Source organism: Cydia pomonella, chromosome 9 (genome assembly GCF_033807575.1).
Source record: "Cydia pomonella isolate Wapato2018A chromosome 9, ilCydPomo1, whole genome shotgun sequence".
NCBI classification, from domain to species: Eukaryota; Metazoa; Arthropoda; class Insecta; order Lepidoptera; family Tortricidae; genus Cydia; species Cydia pomonella.
Window position 1 is genome coordinate 2,391,215 of NC_084711.1, and position 22,130 is coordinate 2,413,344.

The window sequence follows — 22,130 nt, forward strand, 5'->3', positions numbered from 1 at the left end:
CTTTTATAGCACGTAGGTTAGCGTTGACGAACGTCGACTGACATTAATAATTAATATTCTTAGCGTTACTTATATTTTTATCATTCATAGCTCTTTCATATACTTCCGCGTCTGATTAGCATGCTTCTATCAAGTCCAGAACGAAAAAAATGGCTCGACTGCCCAAAATAGTTTAGTTCCGTCGTCCACACTGATCAATGTCAATTCATTAATCTTATTGCAAATTTATTATCTTTTTTCTTTAAATTACATGCCTATATGGTCCGCGAGTGGTAATTTGAGATTATCAGGAAACCGTCGCCACACAGCCGCACAGCCACCACATAGCAAATAGAGCGAGTAAGGACGGTTACAGACTAGCGTTTTATACGAGCGTACGCGCGTAAATAACATGCAGGGAAAAGAAACGCGCGCGTGAGCTCGTCAAAACCAAATGTAGGGAAATGTGACGCGCGCGGCGCGTATAAGGTCGTGCTGCCGAAACAACCGTATACGCGCGTAAAAGTACGCTAGTCTGAAAGAGCCCTAGAAGTATTATGTCAAATTTCTACTCGATCTAATTTCTTTGTATAACAATTTCTATCTTTAATTGTAAAACTATCACCAGTACCAGACATATACAGGGTGTTTATTAAGTCACCTGCAATAATTTACGGGCTGAATATATAGGTCATAATGAGCAACTTTTACTATGGGATCAAACCCAAAATTGCGAAAAAAATAATTTACTCTCCCATAGAAAATGTCAAGGTCAGAACAGCCAAAATGTATGAAACAGCCAATTTTTTTTCGCGATTTCGGTGTTGGACCCATACTAAAAGTACTTCATAAACTGCAGCGCGTCGACCATGTTTGCTGAGGCCGAAGTCCCTGATTTTTTTGCTATCATTCGTTCTCGCGTCGCTTCCTTCTGGAGCCGCCTAAGAACGTCTGACAACAGTATTCTCCGTGAGCTGTCCGGGTATCTGGACAATCCTATACGTAAATACTGGATTTCCGTGCACCATGAGACGAACAGGAAGTGACAATCCTGACTATGACTGCATTAATTTTAGGTATTTATTAGTACATTATACGTTCTTTACTATTTTATTTTTTGTATTTTTACACTGTACATAATTATTTGAAATGGGTGTTTACCTTATAAAGAACTATTATTATTTTATATTCATCCCGTGAATGATTGCAGGTGACTAAATAAACATCGTGTATGTTCGTGTTATATTTCACTTCACTTCAGAATGTCGTTTTAAAATAAGAGCGTGACTTTGATACCATGGCGGCGACACGTGTGACTTAAAGAGTGTTGTTGTACTTTTTAGTACTTCATAGAAGTATAGATATATAATCTCCAGACGAGTTGAAACCAAACAAACAGTTTAGTTTAGTATGTACTGGACTTAGGTCTGAAAATATAAGGACTTTTGTGAAGAAATGTGTTGAAAAGTTTACGTTGCAAATTCAGCAGCATTTGCAATGTAATATCCAGCATAAACTATAGTTGGACGCTGTGCATTGTAACCATGAATAATTTTGTGCGCCAAAGTTGAAAACAGTACATTGTTGCCGAGGCGAGCATTGTAGAAAGGCAGCATGCGCCGCGGGCGAGGCGGCCCCGCGGTATCGCCACTGGGATAAAAATTGGACACTGCGTTTTCGATTCAAAAAAAAAAAAACCACCTAGGTTTCCGTACTTTTTAGTATTTGTTGTTATAGCGGCAACAGAAATACATCATCTGTGAAATTTTCAACTATCTAGCTATCACGGTTTATGAGATATAGCCTGGTGACAGACGGACAGACAGACAGAGAGACGGACTGACAGCGGAGTCTTAGTAATAGGGTCCCTTTCAACCATTTCCTTTCCATTGGTTGAGAAAAAAATGTTGTTAATGTTGTAGAAAAAAGTACTCCTGTTTGAAGTGTTTAATCAATATTGGATGGGATCTTTACCCAAGGTTGGGTTAACAAGATAAACATATTCTAGAACGTTTAGTACAATTTTTATTTCTTCAAATAACAGTATGGTAAGTAGGTACTTCTTTCTACAACTTTTAGTATAATAGTAAACATTGACTAGCTTGAAAAAGCCGTAATTCCCTACCAAAAAAGCTGTCTATACACAGTGGGCTCGAGTAACCCGACAGTGTTTAGGTAAAGCTGTATTCTTGACCGCATGTAGAGGCTACAATGTCGTACAAAGTTTTCTGAAATCGATCTTGTTCTAGAGATATTTGACAATTCTTGTGAAAATTTATTTTTGTAATAACTCGGTGAAATACGCCTTTTTGGCTGCGATGCTGCCACTATGTGACTTGGTTTAGACATACCTATTGATAGACATTAAAGTTTTAAAGGAACTCGCAAAATGTATCTGTAAATTTAAAATATAATATAATATTTATTATTTGTAATGTTAAAAAAAACGTGTTGTGTGAAGAAAATACAAAAACGCCGAAATTCGACCAAAAGTCATATAACATTTTTTGCTCCTTATGACCGAATGCGTGATTAAAGTCTGTCGGGTTACTCTAGCTCTCTGTGTATATGATTATTAACCTTCTGACCGCCACCGTCGGCTATGGCCGACATCTGAAAGACTTGCCAAGGACACTATAACGACGGCTACAGCCGACAGTTTCGCCAATGCAATAGGGACTAACGCGGGACTCCGTAAAGTTCAATTTCGCTTAAATAATCGTGATCGGCATGTTCCTTCGCCGTCTGGCGTTCAAAAGGTTAATAATCGCCTTTCTTCCATTCAAAAGATTTAGAAATAACCGGCCAAGAGCATGTCGGGCCACGCTCAGTGTAGGGTTCCGTAGTTACTCTTCCGTCACAATAAGCTAAACTGGAGCTTAAAGTATAGTAAATTGTTAACCAAGGGATGAAACGGTACCTTTCACCCGAGTTAAACAAATAGGCAAATTTGCATAATCAGTACCTAATTGAAGTAAGTCTTTTTACTATGAAGGGAAAACTTTTTGCGATAACTCAAAAACAGCTAAACTGATCATGTCCGCTATAGTTTTCATTTAATGTCTTTCTTAAGCTCTACTTCCACGATTTTTTTCATATTTTTGGACCTATGGTTCAAAAGTTAGAGGGGGGGGACACATTTTTTTTTTCTTTCGGAGCGATTATCTCCGAATATATTCACTTTATCAAAAAATGTTTCTTGAAAACCCCTATTAGTTTTGAAAGACCTTTCCAACGATACCCCACACTCTAGGGTTGAAGCGAAAAAAAAAATTCACCCCCACTTTACGTGTAGGGGAGGTACCCTAAAAAAAATTAAATTTTTAGATTTTATTGTACGACTTTGTCGGCTTTATTGATTTGTATATCCATGCCAAATTTCAGCGTTCTAGCACTAACGACCACGGAGCAAAGCCTCGGACAGACAGACAGACAGACAGACGGACATGGCGAAACTATAAGGGTTCCGTTTTATGCCATTTGGCTACGGAACCCTAAAAAGTACGTACTTACTGTTACTTGAGGATATAAAGGTGACCTTTACACCTTTACTTGACCCAAGGTTAGAGCAACAGAGGTACACATATAGCGTTTTTACGAGTATGTCACGTGGCGGTTTTTGTTGACCTCGCTCTACATATGAGTCGCCTTTCGCCTATTATAGACAGCTGTTTGGTAGAGAAACTTTATTTTTACAAGTTTTTTTATTTCGTATGTTAATTTTGTTAATGTGGGCTCAAATCTTGGAAGCCAAATTTGACGCACTGGTCCCCGTTTCCGATTCAGCTGAAATTTTGCATACATATGTAAATTGGATGATAATGCAATATTATGATGACATGGAGCTGATCTGATGATGGAGACAGGAGTTGGCCATGGGAACTCTGTGATAAAACAACGCATACTAATTGTGTTTTGGGTTGTTAGAATTGTTTCGATGTGTATTAGTTGCATGAGGGAAGAAAAGTACAGTCAGTGATAAAAGCTTCTACCAAAAAGGAAATTTTGCCAAATACGTATTTATTTTATATAAATGGATTGATTTAATAGATGTTTGGAGTGATATATAAAAGAAAAGGGTATACAAATGTTACCGATATCGCATTTTTTCATTTTCCCAGTGCATACTACATATATATTTATCAATATTTTGAGAAAAATACTATTTTTCTGTAGAAAAAAAAGGTAGCAATCCCTAGACATAACACTTGCGGTGGCTAGTCGAATTGATAATTTTAAACTGTACGCCGCCGGAGGGGGACGGGGGGAAAGGGGACGCTAGTGTTCATACTGCATTAATATCAATTTGGATATAACTAGTTTTTCAAAAAATCTTCTTCCTCGCGTTGTCCCGGAATTTGCCACGGCTCATGGGAGCCTGGGGTCCGCTTGACAACTAATCCCAAGATGTGGCGTAGGCACTAGTTTTTACGAAAGCGACTGCCATCTGACCTTCCAACCCAGAGGATAAACTAGGCCTTGTTGGGATTAGTCCGGTTTCCTCACGATGTTTTCCTTCACCGAAAAGCGACTGGTAAATGTAAATATCAAATGATATTTCGTACATAAATTCCGAAAAACTCATTGGTGCGAGCCGGGGTTTGAACCCGCGACCTCCGGATTGCAAGTCGCACGCTCTTACCGCTAGGCCACCAGCAGTTTTTCAGAAATCAGAAATCAGAAATATTTATTGTGCAAACTGTGTAGGTACAAGAATATGACTTAGGTACATTTTTTGATGAGTATCAACAGTTTTACCCTTCTCGGGTATACAATTATTTTTAACTTAAACTAGGTTTTAATATTTTATCTTAAACTATATTTTAATATACATTTAGGTTTACATAGTTATAAAATTCTTTTAAATTATAGAAAACTTTGTCTATTAAAAAGTTTTTTAAGCATCTTTTAAAAGTATTTCCTTCGAGGCTTTTTATTTCGTTTGGCAGATGGTTGAAGACATTAATAGCAGATATGAACGTACTTTTTTTATATATTGAGGTGCTAGTTCTCGGAAGTACCATATTGTACTTATATTGTGATCTGATATTTTCTTTGCATGAACGCTTTGTGAAATATTCAGGGTGTTTTTTTACAAATAGGCTTAATTCTAATATATAAATACCGGTAAGGGTCAAAAAGCGCTTCTCTCTAAACACTTCACGTAGCGATTCATCCATGTACATTCTAAAAACAGTTTTTAAGCATCTTTTCTGCAATATAAATGTTTTATCAACATCAACAGAATTTCCCCAAAAAATTACTCCGTACGTCAGTAATGGGTAGACTGTTCCATAATATGCACTGATAACAATTTTTTCGGAGCAAGTTTCTGACAATATCGATAAAGCATAGCATCTACTAGAATTTTTTTTATTTTATTCAAAAAATATAATTTCTTAATTTAGTATCAAAATGGCGTGCTCTTTTGTTGGAAGCCAAGAATCATTTTGAGTCATCTCGCCAAATAAGTAAGTAAATAAGTGAGTATTGAAATGTAGGTATCTGATTTAAAATCTAAAATATCTATATGCAAGTCACAATTACCGTATTATTTAGTATCTATCCATTCATCTAATAAACACCTGTTATCTTTTCTGTGATACGGTATTTGAAAATAATAATTCAAGTTAATTTATCTTATTAATCGATCTAATCTCATATGGATTATACTTTGTATAAAATGTATATATGATATTTATGTACTTATCGATATTTTTTTACAAATAAATCGTCAATAGATTATGTAGTCGACAAAGCAGTTAATCGGCAAAAGATACATTAATTGAGTAGGATATGTAAAATCTGAGACAATTTTGCGCTTCGAATTTGACAGGTAAATGAGATGGCGCTGTAAAGCTCTATACATTTTGTATACGGAAGGTGGAGGTAAGGAAATAAATCTCCATGTACCAAAAAGTGTCATCAAAAAACCTTAAATAGGTGGCGCTACAATACCTAGAATACTTGAACAAAAAAATCAAATCATATACAGCGCACGTCACTCCGTCAATAGCGCCTAGGTTCTTAGCTACTCTAGCGCTACTCTGGAGAGATTTGGAACTATTATTTATAGCTGACAGCTGGACACTTTTGCAACAGTTCTACCATAAGAGATATCACTCCTCTTAATTCCACACTCCATAATTTTGTAGTAACTCTGACTGTCAAAAGTTGACGTTTGACAATTCAGTGACCACAAAACATGGCGCAGTACAGCGCCATATGTTTTGGATGTTAAACTAAGAGGCACGTCTTTCTCATAGACTTACCTCTCAATTTTCTATAAATATTACTATCAATTCTCTTTAATATATACATAAGTCGATTTATCGATTCGTTTTTCTATAATTATGAATCATAAATATGCTGAAGTTTTGTAAATTTCTCTTATTGTTACATCAGTGGCAGTGCATCTCGCTCGTACTTATATCGGTGCGAGCGATGTGCGCTAAAAAGGATGTCAACCAGCAGCAATTTAAAATTAGGTACACATTAGTACATTGTGCAACGAGGGGGGTAAGTGAAATTTTGGATACGAGGGTGGTAAATTAAAGAACCGAGTTTGCAATATTCTTACCCCCGGAGTTGCACACAATGTTTTTCATCACACTTGCGAAGAAAAAGTTAAATTTTAAGCGAAATAATTCTTAAATACGGTGACATATCAAACTTTTCCGCCATTTTGTAAATTCTCAACAGGTTAGGCATCGAAGGCACAGACCTATTTGGCATTCTGCCACGACTGAAAATTATGTAAAAATATTTTAAACGGCTGTTAAATTAATCAAATTAAATAATTTTAAACATAAACAAAAATATTAAATTACAAACGTCAGTATTTTAAAAGTAAAACTCGTTTATGCTACTTGGTTGTAAATAAGTGACATAATTTAAGAAAAAAGCTATAACTCCCTAGGGAGTAATAGTTTTTTTCCACAATCCATAACTCCCGCGGTAACAAAATAGGCCTTTGTACTTCAGTACACCTGCATGGAATAAGATCTTTTTCGAGCAAGTGTGATGAAAATATAATTTAGGGACCAGACGGACGAGTAACGTAAATAAATGAATTTAGAACTTGCCGGCCATTTTTGGGGTAAAATTAGAAAAAACTAAAAAAAAACTTATCTCAAATGAAAGGGCTAGTTGTGATGATTCCAATTTCTAATTTTGAGGCAGGTAATATGTTAAATTGAAGCTATTTAATGAAATAGACGAAAAGGGTCCTTAAACTGCTATGCAGTTTGGCAGATAAGTAACCATAAGTGATGTAACTTCTCTTTTTATATTTAAAAAAAAACTCCCCCCCCCCCTTAACTTCGAAACTATAGGGCCTTAAAATAAGAGAAAGGTCAAGCGTGAGTCTTAACAAAAAAAAATAGTAAAATTGTGTGATTATGGAACCCTTGAGGCGCGAGGACGTTTTTTTGCAATTAGTGAGTTTTGGTTGTCACATGATATAACGGAACTGTTTTATATACTTTGTTTATAGATAACAATTACCAGTCAACAGTTATCAGTAAAGCCGTTACTCGTTTTATCATATAAGTATGTTTCGATTTAATACGTATTCATTTCATGATAAGACTGATAAGAATAGAATGGACATACAATGTTATTATTATGTTTTAAATTAAATTAACTTCTTTTAGTACCTAAGTAATAATAAGTATGGTCATTTGAATGAGTTTTTGGATATGAGATTCAGTCAAATCTCAGCTAATTTTGTAACGACTTGAACAGAACTCAGTGAGGGAGTGTTAATAACACCCAATAATTATAAATGTCATATTTTCATAGAAAGGTGATATCGCCACACTTTGTCATTGCAAATGCCATGCAGAGTCAACTAAGTCAGACTCTAGTAAAGTTAAATTCCAAACACGACCTTAATGTGCGTCGAACTAAGTTGCTTTAGTTCGAAATGATAATTCGGGCGGCGGCCGCGGCAGGCAATGTTTCTTTGGAACAAAGTTGACGCTCATTACCGAAGGTCTTGTTTGGATTCGTGTAACTTGTGAAGTGTTTTAACTAGGGCTATCATTTTGATGTCAACTTTTAGCTGATATCCTGTACTACCATTTAACAATTAAAAAGTACAGGTCAACGACCTAGTTTTCAAACAAAAGTCAAAATGTAAAAAAATAAGTAAATTTTTCAAGACAATTTTTATCTTTGTTTTCAATTCTCAAGTAATTGTGGAAAATTCTCTGTGACATTTATGCTTCAAATTTATGCCCCAATTCATAAGCTATTGAATGCCTTTATTTAAATGTGCGTTAGGTAAATGGACAGATAATGGTACATTAATCGAGTGCAGTAGTGTTTGGTACCATAAAACTTTGAAAGGGTGCATTTTTAAAATGGTTGAGAAAAACATAGGTATGGGGGGTGATTTGTCGATAAAATTCATCGTGCTATACGTGGTTAACGGCTCGACTATACGTGGACAAACACATTGTAGATTTATGTTTAACCCTTTAAACGCCAAGCCTTATACATACCTTATTTTTACCATGGGTCAGTGAGGGCAGCTACCAGTTCCCTTGCTGCTCTACGCGAAAACGGTCTTAGGATACTTTCCCGCGATTTCAAATGAATGAAGACGTATACAGATTTTGGAAAAAAACATACAGGATGCGAGAAAAAGGTAATTTTCGACATACTTTTTTTATGCCAATACTCAGGAACATCTATGATCATCACACGAATAAATGCCCTTACCAGGATTTGAACCCGGGACCATCGGAAGCATAGGTAGGGTCACTACCCACTAGGCCAGGCAGGTCGTCAACCATACCTCGGAGTTTTGGGTGAGGGATGTTAAACACTAGCCGAAAAATAAAAACTGTAAAAACATAAACTATTTGAATATTTCTCAGCACATATGGAGTTTACTGCCTTTTTACTTCATAGTTCTGTAACTATTTTACAATAAGTAAATACACGAAATTATTCCTGCACCCAAAACCTCGGAGTATGTTCTTAAAAAGGTACTAGAGTCAAACTAAGATAAGTTGGAAGCGATTTTGATAGCCCAGACAGTGCATGAAATTATGACGTTTACTTAACACTTGCACGGGCTTGGTCTGTAGGGCTAAGATGTCGGCTCTTTGTCATTTCTCAACATACCTGTCACGTTCTAACAAGTAAGTATGTGAGAAAGTAACGGGCATAGAACAGGTGACAAAAATGGAACCATAATGACACCGCTGACTCTAATGAAAACTTACCGGACGAGTCCGTTGTATTCTTCGCTCTAAGATCGTGCAGCCTTAATTCTGACTGCTACTCGTTGTTTTTCTTGGCGGTGCCGTTTCACCGACACCTCTTAAGACGCGTCAGTGTGTTTGTTTGCCAACTTGCGACATGAACAATATATTAAACACTTACCGGACGAGTCCGTTGTATTTCTCCGCCCTAAGCTCGTGAAGCCTCAATTCTGACTGAGGTTCGTTGTTGTTTTTCTTGACTGTTCCGTTTTGCCGCCGCCGCTCGCTTCGCTGGCGTTGGACTGATTCTTCTTCAACGCGGCTGTAATAAATAGTTCAATAAGTATTTTTGTTATTAACCTTTTGAACGCCACGCCTATCGTACGCGGCGCGTAATCGTGAACCTTGTCGGTACGCATGAAGGTTGATATTGGGCTGTAGCCACGCGCGTCATATGACGTCTTTGGCGGTCAGAAGGTTAAATTAAAATTGCGTGAATGTCGTGGAACACTCAGTTGGAACGAAGTTAAGAAAGGGTCGTGACGAAATTCAAGTGTTAACGTCGAAGGAGGAAATAATTTTAATGTTCATGCGCATGTTCTTCGTGGTCGTGTCCGTCATCCTCATTCTCCTTCTTTCTCAATCGTATGGGTTGTGACGTAAAAATCTATCCCTTTTTTCGCCTCCACCAAGTCCACCGTCCGTATCGTCCGATAATGAACTTCTTTGCCAAAATGTAATATGAAGAAGTTACACAGGTAGGTTTTGGCTTCGAACTCGCTTCCAAAGCAAGGTTATACTAAACTATGTTAGAGCTATAGCTATGAGACGTTGGAGCATTCTACCAGAGCATATCGCTACTGTTTTGATACTTTTAGTAATTCTTTGGTTTGATGGTATTTGATTCGGTTGAAATGAACGAATGCTTCTGGATGTCAAGAGGATAAGGCAAACTTAGGTTTGACAAGTTTGCCTTAACCTCCTAACATCCGGAACATTCGTTTTTTGTTTTTGAATTTGGAACCCTTATTTACTCAATTCAAAATTGATTGTGGAATATGTATGCAGGGTTTTTGGGCTATTTGCCCCAATCACTAACCCGGGGTTAACCAAGCGCTCCGCCCACTCGCATATGTTAGTTAGATCGTATACTCACATGAGGTACGCCATCAGGTAGCCGGCCGCCAGCACCACGGCCACGGTGCCGAGCACGGAGGCCAGGGACACGGCCTTCTGCGTGCGCAGCGCCAGCGCCAAGCGCTCCGCCCACTCGCATATGTTAGTTAGATCGTATACTCACATGAGGTACGCCATCAGGTAGCCGGCCGCCAGCACCACGGCCACGGTGCCGAGCACGGAGGCCAGGGACACGGCCTTCTGCGTGCGCAGCGCCAGCGCCAAGCGCTCCGCCCACTCGCATATGTTAGTTAGATCGTATACTCACATGAGGTACGCCATCAGGTAGCCGGCCGCCAGCACCACGGCCACGGTGCCGAGCACGGAGGCCAGGGACACGGCCTTCTGCGTGCGCAGCGCCAGCGCCAAGCGCTCCGCCCACTCGCATATGTTAGTTAGGTCGTATACTCACATGAGGTACGCCATCAGGTAGCCGGCCGCCAGCACCACGGCCACGGTGCCGAGCACGGAGGCCAGGGACACGGCCTTCTGCGTGCGCAGCGCCAGCGCCAAGCGCTCCGCCCACTCGCATATGTTAGTTAGATCGTATACTCACATGAGGTACGCCATCAGGTAGCCGGCCGCCAGCACCACGGCCACGGTGCCGAGCACGGAGGCCAGGGACACGGCCTTCTGCGTGCGCAGCGCCAGCGCCAAGCGCTCCGCCCACTCGCATATGTTAGTTAGGTCGTATACTCACATGAGGTACGCCATCAGGTAGCCGGCCGCCAGCACCACGGCCACGGTGCCGAGCACGGAGGCCAGGGACACGGCCTTCTGCGTGCGCAGCGCCAGCGCCAAGCGCTCCGCCCACTCGCATATGTTAGTTAGGTCGTATACTCACATGAGGTACGCCATCAGGTAGCCGGCCGCCAGCACCACGGCCACGGTGCCGAGCACGGAGGCCAGGGACACGGCCTTCTGCGTGCGCAGCGCCAGCGCCAAGCGCTCCGCCCACTCGCATATGTTAGTTAGATCGTATACTCACATGAGGTACGCCATCAGGTAGCCGGCCGCCAGCACCACGGCCACGGTGCCGAGCACGGAGGCCAGGGACACGGCCTTCTGCGTGCGCAGCGCCAGCGCCAAGCGCTCCGCCCACTCGCATATGTTAGTTAGATCGTATACTCACATGAGGTACGCCATCAGGTAGCCGGCCGCCAGCACCACGGCCACGGTGCCGAGCACGGAGGCCAGGGACACGGCCTTCTGCGTGCGCAGCGCCAGCGCCAAGCGCTCCGCCCACTCGCATATGTTAGTTAGGTCGTATACTCACATGAGGTACGCCATCAGGTAGCCGGCCGCCAGCACCACGGCCACGGTGCCGAGCACGGAGGCCAGGGACACGGCCTTCTGCGTGCGCAGCGCCAGCGCCAAGCGCTCCGCCCACTCGCATATGTTAGTTAGGTCGTATACTCACATGAGGTACGCCATCAGGTAGCCGGCCGCCAGCACCACGGCCACGGTGCCGAGCACGGAGGCCAGGGACACGGCCTTCTGCGTGCGCAGCGCCAGCGCCAAGCGCTCCGCCCACTCGCATATGTTAGTTAGATCGTATACTCACATGAGGTACGCCATCAGGTAGCCGGCCGCCAGCACCACGGCCACGGTGCCGAGCACGGAGGCCAGGGACACGGCCTTCTGCGTGCGCAGCGCCAGCGCCAAGCGCTCCGCCCACTCGCATATGTTAGTTAGATCGTATACTCACATGAGGTACGCCATCAGGTAGCCGGCCGCCAGCACCACGGCCACGGTGCCGAGCACGGAGGCCAGGGACACGGCCTTCTGCGTGCGCAGCGCCAGCGCCAAGCGCTCCGCCCACTCGCATATGTTAGTTAGATCGTATACTCACATGAGGTACGCCATCAGGTAGCCGGCCGCCAGCACCACGGCCACGGTGCCGAGCACGGAGGCCAGGGACACGGCCTTCTGCGTGCGCAGCGCCAGCGCCAAGCGCTCCGCCCACTCGCATATGTTAGTTAGGTCGTATACTCACATGAGGTACGCCATCAGGTAGCCGGCCGCCAGCACCACGGCCACGGTGCCGAGCACGGAGGCCAGGGACACGGCCTTCTGCGTGCGCAGCGCCAGCGCCAAGCGCTCCGCCCACTCGCATATGTTAGTTAGATCGTATACTCACATGAGGTACGCCATCAGGTAGCCGGCCGCCAGCACCACGGCCACGGTGCCGAGCACGGAGGCCAGGGACACGGCCTTCTGCGTGCGCAGCGCCAGCGCCAAGCGCTCCGCCCACTCGCATATGTTAGTTAGGTCGTATACTCACATGAGGTACGCCATCAGGTAGCCGGCCGCCAGCACCACGGCCACGGTGCCGAGCACGGAGGCCAGGGACACGGCCTTCTGCGTGCGCAGCGCCAGCGCCAAGCGCTCCGCCCACTCGCATATGTTAGTTAGGTCGTATACTCACATGAGGTACGCCATCAGGTAGCCGGCCGCCAGCACCACGGCCACGGTGCCGAGCACGGAGGCCAGGGACACGGCCTTCTGCGTGCGCAGCGCCAGCGCCAAGCGCTCCGCCCACTCGCATATGTTAGTTAGATCGTATACTCACATGAGGTACGCCATCAGGTAGCCGGCCGCCAGCACCACGGCCACGGTGCCGAGCACGGAGGCCAGGGACACGGCCTTCTGCGTGCGCAGCGCCAGCGCCAAGCGCTCCGCCCACTCGCATATGTTAGTTAGATCGTATACTCACATGAGGTACGCCATCAGGTAGCCGGCCGCCAGCACCACGGCCACGGTGCCGAGCACGGAGGCCAGGGACACGGCCTTCTGCGTGCGCAGCGCCAGCGCCAAGCGCTCCGCCCACTCGCATATGTTAGTTAGGTCGTATACTCACATGAGGTACGCCATCAGGTAGCCGGCCGCCAGCACCACGGCCACGGTGCCGAGCACGGAGGCCAGGGACACGGCCTTCTGCGTGCGCAGCGCCAGCGCCAAGCGCTCCGCCCACTCGCATATGTTAGTTAGGTCGTATACTCACATGAGGTACGCCATCAGGTAGCCGGCCGCCAGCACCACGGCCACGGTGCCGAGCACGGAGGCCAGGGACACGGCCTTCTGCGTGCGCAGCGCCAGCGCCAAGCGCTCCGCCCACTCGCATATGTTAGTTAGATCGTATACTCACATGAGGTACGCCATCAGGTAGCCGGCCGCCAGCACCACGGCCACGGTGCCGAGCACGGAGGCCAGGGACACGGCCTTCTGCGTGCGCAGCGCCAGCGCCAAGCGCTCCGCCCACTCGCATATGTTAGTTAGATCGTATACTCACATGAGGTACGCCATCAGGTAGCCGGCCGCCAGCACCACGGCCACGGTGCCGAGCACGGAGGCCAGGGACACGGCCTTCTGCGTGCGCAGCGCCAGCGCCAAGCGCTCCGCCCACTCGCATATGTTAGTTAGATCGTATACTCACATGAGGTACGCCATCAGGTAGCCGGCCGCCAGCACCACGGCCACGGTGCCGAGCACGGAGGCCAGGGACACGGCCTTCTGCGTGCGCAGCGCCAGCGCCAAGCGCTCCGCCCACTCGCATATGTTAGTTAGATCGTATACTCACATGAGGTACGCCATCAGGTAGCCGGCCGCCAGCACCACGGCCACGGTGCCGAGCACGGAGGCCAGGGACACGGCCTTCTGCGTGCGCAGCGCCAGCGCCAAGCGCTCCGCCCACTCGCATATGTTAGTTAGATCGTATACTCACATGAGGTACGCCATCAGGTAGCCGGCCGCCAGCACCACGGCCACGGTGCCGAGCACGGAGGCCAGGGACACGGCCTTCTGCGTGCGCAGCGCCAGCGCCAAGCGCTCCGCCCACTCGCATATGTTAGTTAGATCGTATACTCACATGAGGTACGCCATCAGGTAGCCGGCCGCCAGCACCACGGCCACGGTGCCGAGCACGGAGGCCAGGGACACGGCCTTCTGCGTGCGCAGCGCCAGCGCCAAGCGCTCCGCCCACTCGCATATGTTAGTTAGATCGTATACTCACATGAGGTACGCCATCAGGTAGCCGGCCGCCAGCACCACGGCCACGGTGCCGAGCACGGAGGCCAGGGACACGGCCTTCTGCGTGCGCAGCGCCAGCGCCAAGCGCTCCGCCCACTCGCATATGTTAGTTAGGTCGTATACTCACATGAGGTACGCCATCAGGTAGCCGGCCGCCAGCACCACGGCCACGGTGCCGAGCACGGAGGCCAGGGACACGGCCTTCTGCGTGCGCAGCGCCAGCGCCAAGCGCTCCGCCCACTCGCATATGTTAGTTAGATCGTATACTCACATGAGGTACGCCATCAGGTAGCCGGCCGCCAGCACCACGGCCACGGTGCCGAGCACGGAGGCCAGGGACACGGCCTTCTGCGTGCGCAGCGCCAGCGCCAAGCGCTCCGCCCACTCGCATATGTTAGTTAGATCGTATACTCACATGAGGTACGCCATCAGGTAGCCGGCCGCCAGCACCACGGCCACGGTGCCGAGCACGGAGGCCAGGGACACGGCCTTCTGCGTGCGCAGCGCCAGCGCCAAGCGCTCCGCCCACTCGCATATGAGCAGCATGGCTCGCCATAGTGGACCGCGGGCCGCTTCGTCGAGCAGCTCCTATGGGAAATAAACATCATTCAGACACTTTGAAAATGTTTTAAAAATAGAGATTGGTGACTAAAAAACTAGAATTAACGATCGTAATCTGACCGAGCCTCGCCTTGTAAACAAAAATACGGCAGCCTCGCCTAGGGTAAGTTTAAGAGTTTAACTGACCTGAGCCAAGGCAAGAACGAGCCAATTTTCGGGAAATTATGAGCTTCGTATGATGTCATACGGTGGGATGTTACTTTTTAATGATACAAGAATGCACCAGTAAGTTATACATACAGTTGCTGCTAGACTATATCTCAATGATTTAAGGACCACAATTGGTTAGCAGTGTAGTCAATTGTACTAACCTGTACATGCGCTTCATAATCCATCACTTCCGTAGGCTTCAACAGTCTCTTCACCAACTGTTCCATCGCTCGTTTCGTACCATTCAGCCTCGCCTGATACACCACATTACTACTATACCTTATCACGTTGCACTAAGGTTCAGTTTACACTGTCAGCGGACTAACCTGGACATGAGCTTCATAAGCCATCACTTGCGTAGGCTTCAACAGTCTTCACCAACTGTTCCAACGCTCGTTTCGTACTATTCAGCCTCGCCTGATACACCACATTACTACTATACCTTATCACGTTGCACTAAAGTTCAGTTTACACTGTCAGCGGACTAACCTGGACATGAGCCTCATAAGCCATCACTTCCGTAGGCTTCAACAGTCTCTTCACCAACTGTTCCAACGCTCGTTTCGTACTATTCAGCCTCGCCTGATACACCACATTACTACTATACCTTATCACGTTGCACTAAAGTTCAGTTTACACTGTCAGCGGACTAACCTGGACATGAGCCTCATAAGCCATCACTTCCGTAGGCTTCAACAGTCTCTTCACCAACTGTTCCAACGCTCGTTTCGTACTATTCAGCCTCGCCTGATACACCACATTACTACTATACCTTATCACGTTGCACTAAAGTTCAGTTTACACTGTCAGCGGACTAACCTGGACATGAGCCTCATAAGCCATCACTTCCGTAGGCTTCAACAGTCTCTTCACCAACTGTTCCAACGCTCGTTTCGTACTATTCAGCCTCGCCTGATACACCACATTACTACTATACCTTATCACGTTGCACTAAAGTTCAGTTTACACTGTCAGCGGACTAACCTGGACATGAGCCTCATAAGCCATCACTTCCGTAGGCTTCAACAGTCTCTTCACCAACTGTTCCAACGCTCGTTTCGTACTATTCAGCCTCGCCTGATACACCACATTACTACTATACCTTATCACGTTGCACTAAAGTTCAGTTTACACTGTCAGCGGACTAACCTGGACATGAGCCTCATAAGCCATCACTTCCGTAGGCTTCAACAGTCTCTTCACCAACTGTTCCAACGCTCGTTTAATATCATTCAGCCTCGCCTGATACACCACATTACTACTATACCTTATCACGTTGCACTAAAGTTCAGTTTACACTGTCAGCGGACTAACCTGGACATGAGCTTCATACGCCATCACTTCCGTAGGCTTCAACAGTCTCTTCACCAACTGTTCCAACGCTCGTTTCGTACCATTCAGCCTCGCCTGATACACCACATTACTACTATACCTTATCACGTTGCACTAAAGTTCAGTTTACACTGTCAGCGGACTAACCTGGACATGAGCCTCATAAGCCATCACTTCCGTAGGCTTCAACAGTCTCTTCACAAACTGTTCCAACGCTCATTTCGTACCATTCAGACTCGCCTGATACACCACATTACTACTATACCTTATCACGTTGCACTAAAGTTCAGTTTACACTGTCAGCGGACTAACCTGGACATGAGCCTCATAAGCCATCACTTCCGTAGGCTTCAACAGTCTCTTCACAAACTGTTCCAACGCTCATTTCGTACCATTCAGACTCGCCTGATACACCACATTACTACTATACCTTATCACGTTGCACTAAAGTTCAGTTTACACTGTCAGCGGACTAACCTGGACATGAGCCTCATAAGCCATCACTTCCGTAGGCTTCAACAGTCTCTTCACCAACTGTTCCAATGCTCGTTTCGTATCATTCAGTCTCGCCTGATACACCACATTGGTCGGTTCGCTGAAGTCGTCACAATGCCCGTTGGAGCACACGGGCCAGGTCTCGTTGAGCCATTCGTATTGTATGCGAGTCGCTTCGCGTCGCCATAGGATGACTACTCGATGTTCCATTTGGGACGTGTCGCTGCCTGAAATGTAGATTAATATTAGTATATTTATTAACTTATTGCGTATATCCTTTGCCGATTTATTTTTATTCTTATTTATGTAAATCCTATTGAGACTAGAGTTTTTTGGATTCTTATTGGTTTCCCTCACGAGTCTTAACTCCCAGGTCAAGGAAAATGTTAAAACACTTAGTATAAGTGCATTGTAGTGTCTCAGGCACCATCCGCGCTTATCGTTTTACCTCTGAACGCGCCCCGTTACGTTACAGATGTGGTGGTTGGTGAGTGAGTACAAATTGGTGCCATGACCAGGATTTTCATCGAATGAATTCCTTTTTTTCTCAATTTAGCTTTAAAATGTATTAAATAATTGGGTGAATCAACTTTTTTTGTTTTGTTATCCTGTCCCGTTGTCCAAGGGACAACAGTGGCACAGTTTGTTTGAAGAGACGTTGTATGCCATTCTATTAACATGCTTAGTAGGGGGTCCATTATGTACATCGGTTATAACGACCACAAAAACGCAAGTTTAATACATTTAAGTACCATAAAATCAGTATTTCAATGAACTTTTGTCCCCTGGACAACTAATCGTAACCATGGCAACGAGGGACGCTAAAAAGTTGATTCTCCCAATTACCTGAACCATTAGCCAGCGCCTGCACGAAGTTAGGCTGCTTGTGCATATAAACGTATGCGTAGTGAAGTCTCTCGGGCGCCGTCCTCGCCAGCCGCCGCAGCTCGTGGCGCGCCGCGCCGGCCGCCGCGCCGCGCGGGCACAGCAGCACGCAGCACAGGCGGCGCCGGCTCGGCCGCCACTCCACGGGGCACACGTGCTCCAGGACCGCCTGGAAAAACATTTTTATATTAGAAAAGCGTTTGAAACATTTTAATTGTACTAACTACAGTATATTGAGGTGACGACCGGTTTGGCCTAGTGGGTAGTGACCCTGCCTACGAAGCTGATGGTCCCGGGTTCAAATCCTGGTAAGGGCATTTATTCGTGTGATGAGCATGGATATTTGTTCCTGATGTTTTCTATGTATTTAAGTATTTATAAATATTTATATATTATATATATCGTTGTCTAAGTACCCTCAACAAAAGCCTTATTGAGCTTACTGTGGGACTTAGTCAATTTGTGTAATAATGTCCTATAATATTTATTTATTTATTTATTTATTGAGGCCCGATTGCACTCGATAATTGTCATTTGCCACTCACTTAGACTAGCAATGTTAGGCGTTATGAGCATATTTACTTCAGGATCAAAATCTACGGGCAAATTGTTAGCATCTGCGTCGATAAAAAATAGCGCATGACACTAACCTATTACCTACTTTTTACACATATTTCATGGCATCCTGGATCTATAGAAAATGATTGCTTATACCAGTCAAACATTATAGTATGCTTGTTACAATTTGGTGCCTAGCGAGGATTAATTTAACATCGTGTTTTTTTATCGAAATATTTTTACAATATCATCTCGTACTGGTCGTCGTCACAATTGTGTTAACCTCTTGAACACTTTAGATCATAAACAAAAATGTCACTGTCACGCGAAAGTAACGGGCGTAGGGAGCGAATCTACACCTTGACATTGGCAGAATCCACCTTGCTATAATTGGCGAGGAGTAATATTCATTTAGGAAAAAAGAAAAAAAAAGCGACCGAATATAAACGTCACTTGAAAGGGTCAAGGTTACTTTGACAACGTCTGCCATAACACCTATAATTGTCCTTGACGCTGTGAGCACGGCTAGTAATGACGACTTTAGGTATTCTCGGTTAAGGTTAAGTATTCAAAAATTAGGTACCTGCGAGGATAGTCTCGGTAGCGTCAGCAACTGATTGGCTTCTATCAGTTCTCGCAGCGTCTTCGTCGGTATTTCAGTCGTGCTGACTGTGGCCGCCGGTTCTGGACTGTCCTCTTTTAAAAGCACCATGGTGTCGATGTGCCGCTGGACTTTGTAGCGGGCGGTCACGTTGGTCGAGTCGCGTGCTGTCATTGCGACGAAACTAGAAAATAAGATTAGTTTGTTATCACTATAGCGTTTATTTATTTATTTATGTAAAATTCATTTTATCTACAATAGAGGCATGAATGCCCAGATCGTAAAAAAAGTTTAGACTAAATTGTTTTGAATTTAGGACAAACTGGAATTCAGGTACAGACAATGACACCGGTTGAATGAAATCACATCGGTTGAAAATATAATCTATAAAGCGCATTTAATAAAGGGTGAAAATCTACTACATGTACTATCGTGTACGTAATACGTATCCTCTATTTGAACGAGTTAACCACTTTGTGACTTAAACCGTAACTGTTAGTCACGGTTGTCTTTTTCACAAAGCATATACACCCGAAAGAAACCCGGTCCCTATAATGGAACACAGTCAGCAGATATCGCAGGCGCATGGTAGGCTGCTGTTCAAAGATGAGCGCTTTGACCTTGTTGTCCTCAAAGTCGCCTAGCCAGCTGGTCAGAGCGGGGCCAACAACACTTATAAGATTACCATATGTGAATCTTGTATGTTTGTAAAAAGGGTTTAATTAAGATAGTTTATTTTCGAAGTAGGCATATTACAATGCGCTTTTGAACGACAAATACGCGGGCTCTAACCCTACACCTCTGAACCGAGAAGATTTAAATCACTCCTAAATTGTAGGAGGGTATCCCATATGGGACCGGCAAGAAGTGAAGTTTAGGTAAGAATTGTCGGTTAAGAGTAGAAAATGGTACATACCCGAAAGAAACCCGGTCTCTATAATGGAACGCAGTGAGCAGATATCGCAGGCGCATGGTAGGCTGCTCCTCAAAGATGAGGGCCTTGACTTTGTTATCTTCAAAGTCCCCAAGCCAGCTGGTCAAAGAGGAGTCGGTCACTCGGGGAACGAGCTTGTAGGGGAATTTCCAGCGTATCCATTCTGTAACAAAAAGATAAACACCAATAATATTGTTGTTGGTGGTCCTAGGGCACTCCGAAGGTGTATAGGGCCTGCACAAGATCCTTCCGCGCCTTTCTATCTTGAACAACCGTCTTGGCCTCGTTCCAGCTCAGGCCTACGGCTCGCAGCTCGTTCTCAACGCTCCGCGTCCAGGTGTGTACGGGGCGTGCCCAGGGTCGCTTCCCGCCTGGAGGCCGCCACTCAAATGCGATACTGGCGCTGTTCGCAGCTCCTCTTCGAAGGCTATGTCCGATCCATCTCCGTTTCCACAGCGCTACTTCAATAATATTAAACATGCAAAATGTTTGAAAAACTTAAATCAAACTACCTTTTGGTGTAACAGCAATACTATAAACAGCATCGATGGACCTTATTCCTTTACAATAAGGGTTACAAATTGCAACTTAACAGTGTGGGCGATGGTTTGTAGACAAAAGCCTCCTCTTTCAAATTCGGTTGAAAATATAGCCTTGGGCGGCGTTACAAAACCAAATTGCTGTGTGAGGTGCCAACTCACCAAAATACGCATGTGCCACTCTTTGATGCAAGTGTCTAAAGACATTATGTATACATTAAAATACTTAACCAAAATACAAACTTAGCCAAAAATTTATAGATATCACTCTAGACCGGAACACCAAAGACTTCTAACTGAATGCACACATGGGAAACCGCTTATCATCAGCGCTGTATGCTTGTTTACCACCGACAAGGTATAAAACTGAATATTGATTTATCAAAGACTGAATGAATAATGAAAAATTAATGAGCGAGTGGATTACAGAATGATAATTAATAAATGCTCGAAGAAACGAGGCCTTATTAGGACTAGTCTATTTTCCTCCAATTTTAGTATCTAGGAAATAAAAAACAGGTTTAATTGAAAACACTCACCTAATATTTTAGGCATAGAGCTGAGACTCTCCTTATAGATGTAGACATGCTGTTGGAGAACCAGCGTAAGGCACGGCACCCCGTGCACGCCTATCCTCCTGACCAAGCTCGCTTCGTGCCCGGCGTGCACCGTGGCCGCGGTCACACCGAGAGGCTGCAAGGCTTCGACTAGCCGCCGCCAGAAGGCGGCAGCTCGCACGCAGTCGAAACACCAGTCGGTGTAAAAGAGGACTAGAGCAGGAGTGTGGACTGATTTCTCCATTATGTTGTTCTCGAAATGCCTGCAAATAAAAGATGACATTCTTATTAACTATAAGGTTCTTAACCGACTTAAAGAACAGAGCATTAGCCGCGTAAGCCGCAGGCTTGGTCACTTTTTCTTTAGTATGTGACTTTTATTCCAGTTTATAATTTATATAATTTGATTTGTTCTCATAGTTATACAATAAAATTGGTTGAATTTGGTTCTTGGCAAATTTATTACTCATCTTATTGAATAGAAATTCAGTGCTTAAGCTGCAATATTTAAATAACAACGCCAGACTCCAGCTAAAAACGAAACAAAATTAAATATATATATACAAATAAATAAATATATATATATATATATATATATAAATAACATACAAATGTAAGACTTACTTAGCAGTGACTGAAAGCTTATGAAATAATGTGATGTCTTGGTCCTGAGTTCTGAAGTGGTTTCCGAAGAACTCTTCAAATGGATCAGTGCTGTAACAATGAATTTTTACATTTATTTATGCACAAGATGTTATATTTCTAGCAATCCCTTAGGATAACAACGTGGGTAGTAACCCACTAGACCAAAAGGGTTCTATCCTAAGGGTCACTACCTTGCCTATGAAACCGATGGTGCCGGGTGCGAATTCCGGTAAGGGCATTTATTTGCGTGATGAATACAGATATTTGTTTTTGAATTATGGGTGTTTTCTAAGTATGTATTTATCTATATACGTATGTATATCGTCTCCTAGTATCCATAGTAGAAGCTTTGCTTACTTTGGGGCTAGATCAATCTGTGTAAGACAGCCCTCAAATATTTATTTATTTACTCCC

The 22,130-nt window shown here is 44.6% G+C and overlaps 1 protein-coding gene across 1 annotated transcript in view; it reads right to left on the reverse strand.

Annotated features, from left to right (window-relative positions):
• Nucleotides 1–22,130, reverse strand: part of LOC133521080 (dnaJ homolog subfamily C member 16) — a 42,583-nt gene that overhangs the window by 16,741 nt on the left and 3,712 nt on the right. The window contains exons 3-10 of the mRNA XM_061855827.1: nt 21,696–21,785; nt 21,054–21,334; nt 19,958–20,138; nt 19,024–19,225; nt 17,844–18,051; nt 16,980–17,224; nt 14,815–14,987; nt 9,376–9,516 (exon numbers count right to left, since the gene is read on the reverse strand). Coding sequence (XP_061711811.1) covers nt 9,376–9,516; nt 14,815–14,987; nt 16,980–17,224; nt 17,844–18,051; nt 19,024–19,225; nt 19,958–20,138; nt 21,054–21,334; nt 21,696–21,785 — 1,521 coding nt within the window. The remainder of the gene's footprint in view (nt 1–9,375; nt 9,517–14,814; nt 14,988–16,979; nt 17,225–17,843; nt 18,052–19,023; nt 19,226–19,957; nt 20,139–21,053; nt 21,335–21,695; nt 21,786–22,130) is intronic.